Source organism: Triticum aestivum, chromosome 3A (genome assembly GCF_018294505.1).
Source record: "Triticum aestivum cultivar Chinese Spring chromosome 3A, IWGSC CS RefSeq v2.1, whole genome shotgun sequence".
Classification (NCBI taxonomy): Eukaryota; Viridiplantae; Streptophyta; class Magnoliopsida; order Poales; family Poaceae; genus Triticum; species Triticum aestivum.
In genome coordinates this window covers 24,281,813-24,293,798 of record NC_057800.1, presented here as the reverse complement: position 1 = coordinate 24,293,798, position 11,986 = coordinate 24,281,813, and the positions used below count along the sequence as shown (strand labels likewise).

At 45.0% G+C, this 11,986-nt stretch overlaps 2 protein-coding genes across 3 annotated transcripts; one reads left to right on the top strand and one right to left on the bottom strand.

Annotated features, from left to right (window-relative positions):
• Positions 1–1,658: 1,658 nt before the first annotated feature.
• Positions 1,659–5,085, top strand: LOC123059953 (receptor kinase-like protein Xa21). Its single transcript, XM_044482511.1, has 2 exons — positions 1,659–4,406; positions 4,485–5,085. Exons 1-2 carry the CDS (start codon positions 1,673–1,675, stop codon positions 4,898–4,900), a joined length of 3,150 nt encoding a protein of 1,049 aa, XP_044338446.1. The 5' UTR covers positions 1,659–1,672; the 3' UTR covers positions 4,901–5,085.
• Positions 5,086–5,428: 343 nt separating this feature from the next.
• On the bottom strand, positions 5,429–11,478 carry LOC123059954 (disease resistance protein RPM1). Of its 2 annotated transcripts, XM_044482512.1 has the most exons (3): positions 11,295–11,478; positions 10,962–11,180; positions 5,429–10,037 (listed from the first exon to the last, which is right to left on the bottom strand). In XM_044482512.1, exon 3 carries the CDS (start codon positions 9,796–9,798, stop codon positions 7,030–7,032), a length of 2,769 nt encoding a protein of 922 aa, XP_044338447.1. In that variant the 5' UTR covers positions 9,799–10,037; positions 10,962–11,180; positions 11,295–11,478; the 3' UTR covers positions 5,429–7,029. The 2 variants fall into 2 exon arrangements, with proteins under 2 accessions (XP_044338447.1, XP_044338448.1); XM_044482513.1 differs by lacking the exon at positions 11,295–11,478 and having other exon boundaries at positions 10,962–11,276.
• Positions 11,479–11,986: the final 508 nt, after the last annotated feature.

Here is an 11,986-nt window from a genome sequence, read left to right as displayed (position 1 = left end):
TCTCTAGTGCTGAAGCATCAGTATTTGCAGCTTACCAAAGGCTCGCCATTTTGCACACGGGTATATAATGCTACCATGGTTTTGGTAATGGACTTGACGAATTTGCCAAGATTTCCTTATTTTTTGACAAAAATGCCACACATTATTTTGAAGTCTGAAGATTTTAGCAATAAGAAAATGGTATTTCCTGGTTACCGACGGTTACTAGATCAACATGTCCCCTCTTTTTTTTTTTTGGTACTGGTAACCAAATCCTTGACTGGTGACTCTTTATAAAATTGGACCCCTTTGGATTTTTGTTTCAAAATTTTCCAAAATTTTCACAGTGATAGATATGGCTGGAGCATGGGCAACTGCTAAAAATTATCTGAAAATATGGCTATCTGGGTTATTTTTTGCATTAAAAAACCCAGAAGAATCCACTTTCTCCTTCTTGGCCCAACTTCTCCTACTTCTTACGGGCTCACGTTATGCAAAGCGTTTCATCGCTCAAACTGGATTACTGAGAATGTTCCCTTTTCTCATGCGAAATGCTAGTACAGATAAACCAGAATCATTATTTTTGTTCTTTCAACCTTCTCAAACACTTGATTTATGATATGGCATTTCCCTAAAAAAAAACACTTGATTTATGATAAGATACTCAATGATGATGCAAAATTCAATCCGAACAATAAGCTAACAGCTTTGCTGTGATACAGCTCGAAGATGTTAAAGAACTGTACGCATCTTCCGTTTCTGATTATCCTGTATTTATACAAAATGGGAGAGTACAATACGAAAAAGCTGGAGTGTTTTCTAAAAATAACCTATTGAAGTTTCAGGTTAACCTTCCTGCGCTGGGAACCAATGTTCAGAGAAGGAACATTCTTCTGACTGACCATGAATGGTCCAATGAATCCACATGCATTCAGGTTGAAGCACCCTTCTGCCATTCTAGCATGATCTTCTGTCACTGAAGTTCAGACATAGTTGTCCTCGCAGAAGAAAAGAAAAAGGTTCACACATAAGTGAACACAATGTTGGAGTGGAGGAAGAACAATATAATTCAGAGTGAGACTTACATTAAACCTGGACAAGCAAGCTGTGAATGAAGCAAAATAAGTGCTAATGGAGGAAACAGAGAACTGGTAGTTTGTTTGCCAGTTACAAGTGCATAATTCCTCCGGCGTCGATCAGCATTGCCACAAGTGCATAATTCATGTCGGCCATATAATGCTTGAATACAGTTAACTGTCAGCCAGCTTTGTGCTAAAAGAATGGCAATTCTCTGATGGGCCGGTTACATTGAGCAACTCTGAGCAATGAATTTCAATGTTCTACTGATGGATCGCCGTAGCTAGCTACTGCAATAGAATTTTCTCGGATCAGATAACCATAGTGGTGATGCCTTTTGGGATGGTGCGACTCAATCTCCATATTCTTGCATCCAGTTAGAGAAAACCTGGACGCTGCTGACTGCTGACCCAAGTTCCTTTTGGGATCAGTCGTTCCCAAGTCGTCAAAAGAGGACAAAGCCTGCATACATTATTTCTGGGGCCTAGATACAGTTAGCGCAGCACTCAGGACAGTCAATCACGCGAAGACCAGAAGGGCATGCTGCATTATAGTAACGGAGCAACGAGGCTGCTTCTGCTACTACTGTACTTGCCAACCAAACCAAGAGGGGAGCATGGCAATGGCGAAGGGGGGCATGGGTTTGCTGGTATGCTCATTCCTGGCCGCCATGGCGACCGCGAGTGGCGATGAGGCCGCGTTGCTTGCTTTCAAAGCGGAGGTCAGCGACGCCGGCGGCTCGCTGGCCTCCTGGAACAGCAGCGCCGGTTTCTGCGGCTGGGAAGGCGTGACGTGCAGCCGCCGGAGGCCGGCGCGGGTGGTTGCGCTCAGACTGGACGGCGCCGGGCTCGCCGGAGCGCTCTCCCCGGCCATCGGGAACCTCACGTTCCTGCGGACGCTCAACCTGAGCTCCAACTCGCTCCGCGGTGGCATCCCGGCGAGCCTCGGCCGCCTCCGCCGCCTGCAGAGGCTCCACTTGGACGGCAACTCCTTCTCCGGCACGTTCCCGGTGAACCTGAGCTCCTGCGTCAGCATGACCGAGGTGGTGCTGGACAACAACAAGCTTGGCGGGCGCATCCCGCCTGAGCTCGGGCAGAAGCTGGCGTCTCTGGCAGTGATCTCGCTGAGCAGCAACATGTTCACGGGCCCTGTTCCTGCGTCACTGGCCAATCTGTCCCATCTATGGTACCTTGATCTAGGCAGCAACCAGCTCACCGGCTCGATCCCGTCGAGGTTCGGAAGCTTCTTCCAGAGCATGCGGAAATTCAGTCTCGCCCAAAACAGCCTCTCTGGTATGATTCCACCTTCTCTCTACAACTGGTCGTCGTTGGAATTCTTTGTGGTGGCGTTCAATACGCTTCACGGAGGCCTCCCAAACAATATCGGAAGCAAGCTCCCCAAGCTGAAAGTTCTAAGCTTACCTTCTAACCAATTCACTGGAGTCCTCCCTTCATCACTATCCAATATGTCTCATCTCATGTCGCTTATTGCCTGGGGAAATGGATTTAGCGGGCATGTGCCTCCCGCATTAGGGAGGCTCGGAGTGCTTCAATATCTGCACGTGTCTGACAATAGGCTCCAAGCTAATGATAGTAAGGGGTGGGAGTTCGTCGCTTCTTTGTCAAACTGCAGCCTGCTGCAGGTATTGGTACTCAGCAACAATTCTTTTGGGGGACAGCTACCGGGTTCAGTTGTGAACCTCACAACCACTCTCCAGCGGCTATACTTGCAGGATAATAGGATCTCTGGGAGCATACCTGCAGATATCGGCAACTTGGTTGGTCTGAAAATACTGGTGATAGCAAACACTTACATGTCCGGAGTGATTCCAAAGAGCATCGGCAAGCTACAGAACTTGAACGTGCTATCATTGTATAATAATAGCTTGTCTGGCCTCATACCGCCATCGCTAGGAAACCTGTCACAGTTGAATAAGCTTAAAGCATACCTTGGCAACTTGGAGGGGCCAATTCCGGCAAGCCTGGGGCAGCTGAAAAACCTCTTTGAACTGGATTTCTCAATGAACCGTCTTAACGGCTCAATACCCAGAGAGATCTTCAAATTACCTGGCCTTTCTTACTATCTGGACTTGTCATACAACTCCCTTTCTGGACCCCTTTCTTATGAAGTTGGTAGTTTGTCAAATCTTAACCATCTGGTTCTATCAGGAAATCAGTTGTCTGGCAAGATACCTGACAGTATACAGAATTGCGTAGTGTTGGAATGGCTATTCTTAGACAACAATTCGCTAGAGGGAAGCATACCTCCGTCACTGGCAGATATAAAGGGGCTCCGTATACTGAACCTGACCATGAATAAGTTCTCTGGTAATATTCCTGAGGCCCTTGGTAGCATTGGCAACCTGCAGGGACTGTACCTAGCGCACAACAATTTGTCAGGGTCAATCCCAGTAGTTCTAGAGAATTTGACAGCATTATCCAAACTGGATGTATCCTTCAATAATTTGCAAGGTGGGGTTCCAAATGAAGGTGTTTTCAGAAACATCACTTACTTAGCAGTGGCTGGGAATGTCAACTTGTGTGGTGGTACACCTCAACTTCATTTGGCTCCATGCTCCATAAGCAAGAACAAGAAAAATGCGCCGAAGTCTCTTGTGATTTCTTTAGCAACAACTGGAGCAATCTTGTTCTCACTTTCAGTTATTCTTCTTGCTTGGATATTTCGCAAGAAGCTCAAACCAAGCCACAAGACATCAGCACAAAATTCAGTTGATGATGACCATTACAAGAGAATTCCCTATCATGCATTACTGAGAGGAACTAATGGATTTTCAGAAGTCAACTTGCTTGGGAGAGGAAGTTATGGTGCGGTTTATAAGTGTGTTCTGGACACTGAAGACAGAACATTGGCTGTCAAGGTGTTTAACCTTGGTCAATCTAGGTATTCCAAGAGTTTTGAGGCTGAATGTGAGGCCATGAGAAGGATACGACACCGTTGTCTCATCAAGATCGTTACTTCTTGTTCGAGTGTCAACCACCAAGGTCAAGAGTTCAAGGCATTGGTTTTTGAGTTCATGCCCAATGGTAACTTGGATAGTTGGCTTCATCCAAAATCTCAAGAGCCCACTACAAACAACACGCTTAGCCTTGCCCAGAGGCTTGGCATTGCTGTCGATATTGTGGACGCAGTAGAATATCTGCACAACTACTGTCAGCCATTGGTAATCCATTGCGATCTTAAGCCAAGCAACATTCTTCTTGCTGAAGACATGAGCGCACGAGTTGGAGACTTTGGCATATCAAGGATCCTTCAAGAAAATACAAGTGAGGGGATGCAAACTTCATATAGCTCAACTGGAATTAGAGGTTCCATAGGCTATGTTGCTCCAGGTAACTTAAACTCTTCTAATTTTATATTTTACTTTTCACTCGATGGCATGCTAGCCACAAAGTTTTGCATAATTGCAGAATACGGAGAAGGCTCTACGGTCTCAACAACCGGTGATATTTATAGCCTTGGCATATTGCTGCTTGAGATGTTTACGGGAAGGAGCCCAACAGAAGGCACGTTTGGAGATTCATTGGATCTGCATAAGTTTGCCGACGATGCTGTTCCAGATAGAACTCTGGAAATAGCTGACCCAACGATGTGGCTCCACAGCGGACAACAAGATGAAACTACAAGTACTAGAATGCAGGAGTGTTTGGTTTCAGTCTTCAGACTTGGCATATCTTGCTCAAAGCAACAGCCCCGAGACCGAGCACTGACGAGAAATGCAGCGGCGGAGATACATGCAATCAGAGATGCATACCTCAAGTTTATAGGGGAGCAAGGACCAGAAAGAGAAGCCTCAGCTGGAGAAATACAGTACAGTGTTGCATAATAATAAATTTATGTATCGGCTAGTAATTGTTCTCAGAGCTATGTTGCTTTAAAACTGTATCAAATAAAAGCAGAACCATGGTGTTCTGCGATAATAGCACCACAGCAAGTTGTAGAGAGTTTGAAAAATCAATCAGTGTAATTGTTTTTCCATTCTAAAAAACTGTACACGTACAGGAAACATTAGTTCATGCTTGAGGTAAACCTACTGACAAAAATTCAGACTGCACCGCAAAGCATAGTCCAGTAACAGCAAACGGACATACTTGACAGTATGCGATCAGGAAGCAGAACAATATAGATTCATACAGCATCAGGAAAAACATCTCTAATTAGAAGTGCATCAGTACTATTCAGATACGTCGAGCAACAATTTGCAGGAACGCATCATGCTAAATTCCAAGAATTACTAAAAAAAATACCTCTGCACAACGAAGCATTTGTTTATTATCAGAGCTATTTTCTTTGCTCCATGTCAGAAAAATGTAATGTAAAATCATCCTAGTAGACTGTGCAATAGCACTAGAGCAACAACAGTTGATAGCGTATTAAGTGGCTTTTCAAAAATTCCAAAGATTCGAACAACCGTATCCTCAATCCAGCATGTTAGCAACATGGTTTTGTAAGTCAAGCAAATCAGCAGTCAGTCAGACTGTTTGTTAACAAAGTATATACTGTCCATGTGTACAGAAAGGAACATAGGGGGTAGTAGGCAGTAGCAGCAGAAATTGACCTTAATAAATCCTTGTAACTGCAGACTATGACCATCATTATCACTCCGGGCAATATAACCAACCAGCCAGTAAAAATACAAGCAGTAGATGACCAGAGCAGCACAACCTTACCTAGCAAGAGGATGGTAATAACTTGGTGGATCTGGAGAGCGAGATAAGATGGCAGAGACGAGGGGCAGGGCGGCAGGCAGGAGGCCTACCTAATTTGATTATTGAAATATGCTTTATGTGTCTAAGTTACTTGCAGGGTAGCTCTGTTGAATCCTTCTTCTATTTTCCTTTTCTCATGCTAAATGCTAGTACAACTAAACCAGGATCATGATTTTTTTTAGCTTCTCAAACACTGATCTATGATGAGATACCCAACGTTGGTGTGAAATTCAGTCCGAACAATAGGCTAGCAGCTCTACTATGGCTCAAAGATGTAAGGAACTGTATGCAGTTGGGTGCATCTTCAGTTTCGGATAACCTATTGCCTGCTAACATCTCTCATAATTAACACCGACAGCGGTTGAGGCTACAAGTTAAACTTCGTGCTGTCTGGCCTTGTTCCAAACCGTAGTTATCCAGCATTGGGAACCAACGTTGACAGAAGCAACATTGTTGCAGAAAATCATGTTGTGTATATTGGTAGGGAAATAAGTTATACACAAATCTACGGCAACCAGAGCATCTCCCTCTAAAGCCCAAACTACAGTGATATACTTCTGCCCATGAATCCACATGTCATTTGAATCTACATACTGCTTAGACGCCCTTCTAAAGAAAAAGTTCAGACATAAGCAAACCATGTTGGAGTGGGGGAAGAACAACATAATTCTAGGTATTCAAAAAGGAAAGCTCCCACGGGACAGACCAAGTTCCTCACACTTTGGATTAAAGAACTATGTTACAGAATAATTTTCTCAGGATGAGTAGAGCTCAACCACCGAAAACAGCACAACACCTTAACATACACAATTATGGAAGAAATCATTCTACTGAATCTAAATAATGGAAATGCATAGAGAAACTCCTAATAGGGGCATACACATCGCAAATAGCATTTCTATTTCCTTTTTTTTTTGCTGAGGGCTATTTCCTGTTATGATATAGCACAGTTCTGCTGAGATGATTGAATAAGCCATTTATCCCACATGAATGACAACTGATTATCTTGCTAAGACTAAAATACGAAAGAGGAACAGTCTGTAAGAGAAGGAAGCCTAGGATTGAGAATGATATAACTTTGGTTCAATCATATGTATGACAGCACAACACGTTACATTGATACAAGAAGACTTCAAAGTGCACAAAAATAAGGCCACGGTGTGGATAGAAACAGAAGGATTCAAGTTACATCAGCTGACTTAGAGTAGAGAAAAAACAATAACTGGCCTAGATGGAGCTGCATCTACTACTGAATCCTCTCTGCAGCGAGCTCGCGGTTCCTGACGAAACCGACGTAAACTCTCTGAACATGAGATATGTTGTCCTCTTTCTTCCGGCGAACCCTGTCCACAAGCTCTTCCGCTGTAGAATCCAAGGTCAGCTCTTCAAGCGTGGTCACGTGTTCGATCCCGCACGGCAACGACTTCAACTCCGGACAGAGCAGGAGCTTCAGATCAACCAAGCTGGGCATCGCCCCACTTCTTATCGTCATCTGGCTGAGACGTGGAGCTCCCCAGATCTTCAGCACCCGAAGCTTCTGAAACGACGTTGCTCGGAAGTGCATCCTGTTGCCATCAAATGCATCATAAAGCTGAAGCTTCACCAGCTGCTGCAGCTCCTCGAGGTAGCAGAACATGTCCTCCTCGAGCTTTGACCAGACGAGCCGTAGGATGGTGAGGCTTTTCAGTTTGCTGATTGATAAGAAGAACCGGGGCAGTGACTCTTTCTCTAACGTCCCTAGCAGGAAAAGCTTCTGGAGTAGCGGAGGTGGGTTGAGTGCGTCGAGCTGCAGAACCTCCTGGTCATCATCCGCATGGATCCCGAGCCGGGTGAGATGGACCATATTGGTGATGGCCATGAAGAGCTTTTCACAATGGCGACCTTGGACTCTACTGATGCGGAATGATCTCAACCGAACCAGAGCTCCAAGGTAACGGACCATTTCAGAGCTGGATTCCACCAGCAATAATGTCTGCAGGCTTGCCAAAGACCACATGCCAATAGGTGCTGGCACGCCAATAGAAGGAACGAACTGCATAGCCGGTATCTGTGGCTTCACGGTGACAATAAGATGGGTCAACTTAGTGAGCCTTGTGATTTCCACTGGAAGGTTGGTGATTTGGCTTTTCCAAGCATCCAACACAAGCAGATTCTGTAGCCTTCCAATCAGCCGTGAGATATTAGCAATTTTAGTCCGTCTAAGGCCCAGATAACGCAGGTTGAACAAGTCAAACACCTCATTTGGCAGAGACTCAATTGAACTATCTTGCAGGTTCAAGACAGACATTAACTGAACAGACCTTGAGAATGAACGGAGTGAGCCAAAAGTCAGCGAATTCTGGAAAATAAGCAAGGAGCGGAGATGTGGTACAGACTCTGCAAGGTGTGCAATATCCCCTCTTTGGATTGATAAACGGCGTGCTTTCCCAATAAGATTAGTCCTTGAGTAATCGAGGACTATGCAAAAATTCTCTTCGCGTGCCTTGGAGAGGGCCAACACACGAAGGATGTCATGCATCTGGAAATCATCAACATATCCTGATTCATTCCTCTTAACCTCCACCAGCAGACACCGATTGATGAGTTCGGTCAGGTAATCCTCTGCGATCTCCTCCAGTGTTTTATGCTCACTAGCCTCAATAAATCCTTCTGCGACCCAAAGCCGTACCAGCCACTTCCTTTGCATCACATGATTCTCTGGGAACATGCAGCAGTAAAGAAAGCAGTTCTTCATGTTGTGTGGCAAGTCTTCCAAACTAACCTTCAGGATTATGTTCATATCCAGGATGCAATTGTTTGTAAATTGAAGCTCAAGAGTTTTGTATACATTCTCCCACTCCAGAAAAGTTGCGCTCTTGAATGACAGGAGACGCCCAATGCACACAATAGCGATCGGCAAGCCATTGCATTTCTCCACAAACTTGTTTGCCCAATATTGCAATTCTGGTGGACAGTCTCTGTTTTCATTCTTCCAAAATGCCTCTTTACAGAACAGATCCCATGCATAGTGATTTTGCAAGGGTTGCAGGTTAATCATCTGGGCTTCAGAAGCAAGCAGTGCGACCTCATATATCCTTGATGTGAAAATTATCCGACCAAGTTTGCCACCAAAAAATGCATCTTTGCTGTCAAACCAAACATTCACACTCCAAACATCATCTAGGACAAGAACATACCTTTTCTTCTCTAGGTAACGGCGGATTGTCTCCACTAGGCTTCTGTAATCTGTGACATCAACATCCTTCGGAAATTCCTTCTTCCTGTCATTCTTCCGGAACTCTTCAACAATCTGTCTTAGCAGATCATTAGCCTCATAGCTATGAGACACGGTGATCCAAGCACAGGTGTCAAAATCAGTCTTGATGGCGTTGTAGACATGCGCAACAAGTGTTGTCTTACCAACACCTCCCATGCCCCAAACAGTGATGATCATGTGTCGCTGCTCCTCATCTTTCATCCATTTCTTCAGCAAGTCTCTGTTCTCCGCAATCCCCACAAGATCATCTGCCCTTTTAAAATGTACAGACTCTGCAGGTCTAATGCTTAAGCTGCCTATTCTTGTCAGTTTTGCATCCCTCTCAACACCCTTGAGGTCATACCTGCGCCTTCTCTCTGCAGCACTCTTGAGGTTGGCTTTGATATCACGCAAATTGTTGGCTAGCCGGTACCATGTCTTGATCTGTCTGACCCTCCTAATTGCTTTAAGCAGAAACATCCCCTCATGGTCCTCCCCCAGCTTGAAGGTGAACTCGTCAATAACATCCTCGATGTTAAAGGCAAGGCCCCTGATCTGCTTCACGAATGCAACCGTTGTCTCGTCTGCATCCTTGAACCGCTCGACAGTTCGGAAGAAGGCCTGCATGCTCTCCAGCTCCTCCTTCATTTTCCGTATCTCACCAAACAGGCCTTGCAGAGCAGATGCTTCGACGAGAAACGACCTCCCTAGAACAGCTGCTTCATTTGCCAGGGCATCCCCAAGCTTCAGGATTAGCAACCAGATTACACCCTCTAACATGGTTGCCTAGATGGAGCTGGCTATACAAACCTTTGCTTGAGTAATGGAGTTGTTGGGTGATGACTCATGAGTATGCTATGAGGGCCACGGAACGTTTATATCTTTGGTTAGTGGACACTTCCAAACCAATCCTGTGGTGTGCAGTGTGCATATATTTCTAAAGTAACCTTACAGGAAGCTTGAATATTACTATTGTTTGTAGCAGACCCACTAAGCGCCGTCCTTGTCCCTTTCAAGACCTGAAAAGATGGAATCTTTTATCTTTCCAAGAAGATTCACCATCGAAACTGTCAATAGTTTACATCTATCTTAGCGTCTCTTGCTTTTGTCTTGGTTGCTATTTACATTTTACAACCATAGCATTGTTTTCAAGCTGATGTGGCCTCGAGTATCTGGGAATATACCACTTTAGATGCAAACTAGTAAAAGATTAAGGCAACGGTTGATGACGGGGCACCTACTAATTTAGTACTGTATTGTTTATAACAAGTCCACAAACAACTGAAACAAATAATGCGATGAACCCAATGGGGAGGAAGAAATATTGAAGGAAATGCCAGTGCATTGCCAGTAGATTACTGAGCCCACGTGGGATGAATGTTCTATTGGTCTTCCGTTGAGTGTCCGGGAAAATACCACTTTAGGCGAAAACCAATAAAAGACTAAGGCTGTGGTCGATGATGGGGCACGTACTGATCTAACCTTTTATACTTTTGCAAGAAGATTCGCCGCCAAAACGGTCAATAGTTTAGATCTAGCTAGCGTCTCTTGCTCTTGTCCTTGGTTGCTATTTACGACTGTACGCAGCGTCGTTTTCCAGCTGATGTGGCCTTGAGTGTCCAGGAAAATACCACTTTAGACGGAAACCAATAAAGATTTAAGGCTATGGTTGAGGATGTGGCACGTACTAATCTAGCAAGTATCTTGTTTATAGTGGTGAAAATTTATATACTAGTGTGCAAGTAAGTCAAGTTTAATCTAAAAATACTTTTAAACTATTTTGACTTTTTGTTTAATTATTTAAAAAAAATCCCCATATAGGGTGTATCTACATGCAGGAGCCAAAGGGTATTTCCCCAGACAACTGGAACAAAGAAAACTTTCAAAACAATGAAGAGGAAGAAAATATTCAAGGGGACACTATTGAATTGCCGCTACATTACCGAGCATGTGCCGGTGGGATGAATGCATTGGTCTTCTTCCATCGACAAGATTTGGCCAGTACATCACAGTGTCGTTGTCGGCGGGCAGCAGGCTCTTTCGTCACCGCAATTTCCCGGCAGGCCGGTGGATAGATACCCACGTTTTGGTTGGGGCATTCTGTCGAACGCGTTCCGGGCGACACTGATCCATCAGAATTCAGAACCCTCTGCCTGCTGATCCTGCGCTCAGTTTGAAGCATCGAGAACCGAGATTTTGTGATTAAAATAGACAGGGTGCTCAGGATCGAAGGGTAAGCAACCCAAGGGAATGCGTTGTGATCCGTTGTTACTTACGGTAGAGCTCAGCGCTCAGGCTTCTCGGTGGAGACGCGTCCCGCGACTGCACCGCGTCCCTGAAGTGGTCTCCGCTGGGGACAAGGACACGCCTCGCCGCTGACTCCATGTGCCATGGCCGGCGATGGAGCCGGGGCGAAGAGGATGGGAGGAGGCAGACACGCAGGAGAACGACGGCACGGAGAAGAAGGAAAGGTGATGTGGACGCCACGTTGACGATACCGGCTGACATGGAGCCACGTGCTCAAAACTGCTATCGTTTTTTAGGACTAGCAAAACTGCTAGAAAATCTACTCATATCTCTAGCTGGGTCAGTTGGACAAACTGTACGTGCCCGATTGACAGGTTATGAGATTGAACCCTCCCATCGGCAATTTTATTTTTCTCCGGATCAACCAAATATCGTACGTGAAATTAATTAAAGCGGGACCAAATGAAGCGGGGCGAAACTAAGAATATCACCTCACTTTAATAGTAGGTATAGATATAGATATATATATAGAGATTGCCCGTGCGTTGCAACGGGATAAACAGCCTCTCGCACATCTCCAGTGAGCCATCCGTGTTGTCACTTTTACAAATGCAGGGGTTAGTTTACAAAACCGAAACGTTTTTTCAGATCCACTTAAATAGGGACGGCGGGTTGATTCCTAAAATTACAAAGACCTTTATGTAAAAATGTCGCGACGGTG

Coding starts and splice junctions, on each gene's coding strand:
- LOC123059953 (XM_044482511.1), top strand. CDS start 1,673: ATGGCAATGGCGAAGGGGGGCATGGGTTTGCTGGTATGCTCATTCCTG. Junction 4,407..4,484: donor CATAGGCTATGTTGCTCCAG/GTAACTTAAACT, acceptor GCATAATTGCAG/AATACGGAGAAGGCTCTACG.
- LOC123059954 (XM_044482512.1), bottom strand. CDS start 9,798: ATGTTAGAGGGTGTAATCTGGTTGCTAATCCTGAAGCTTGGGGATGCC.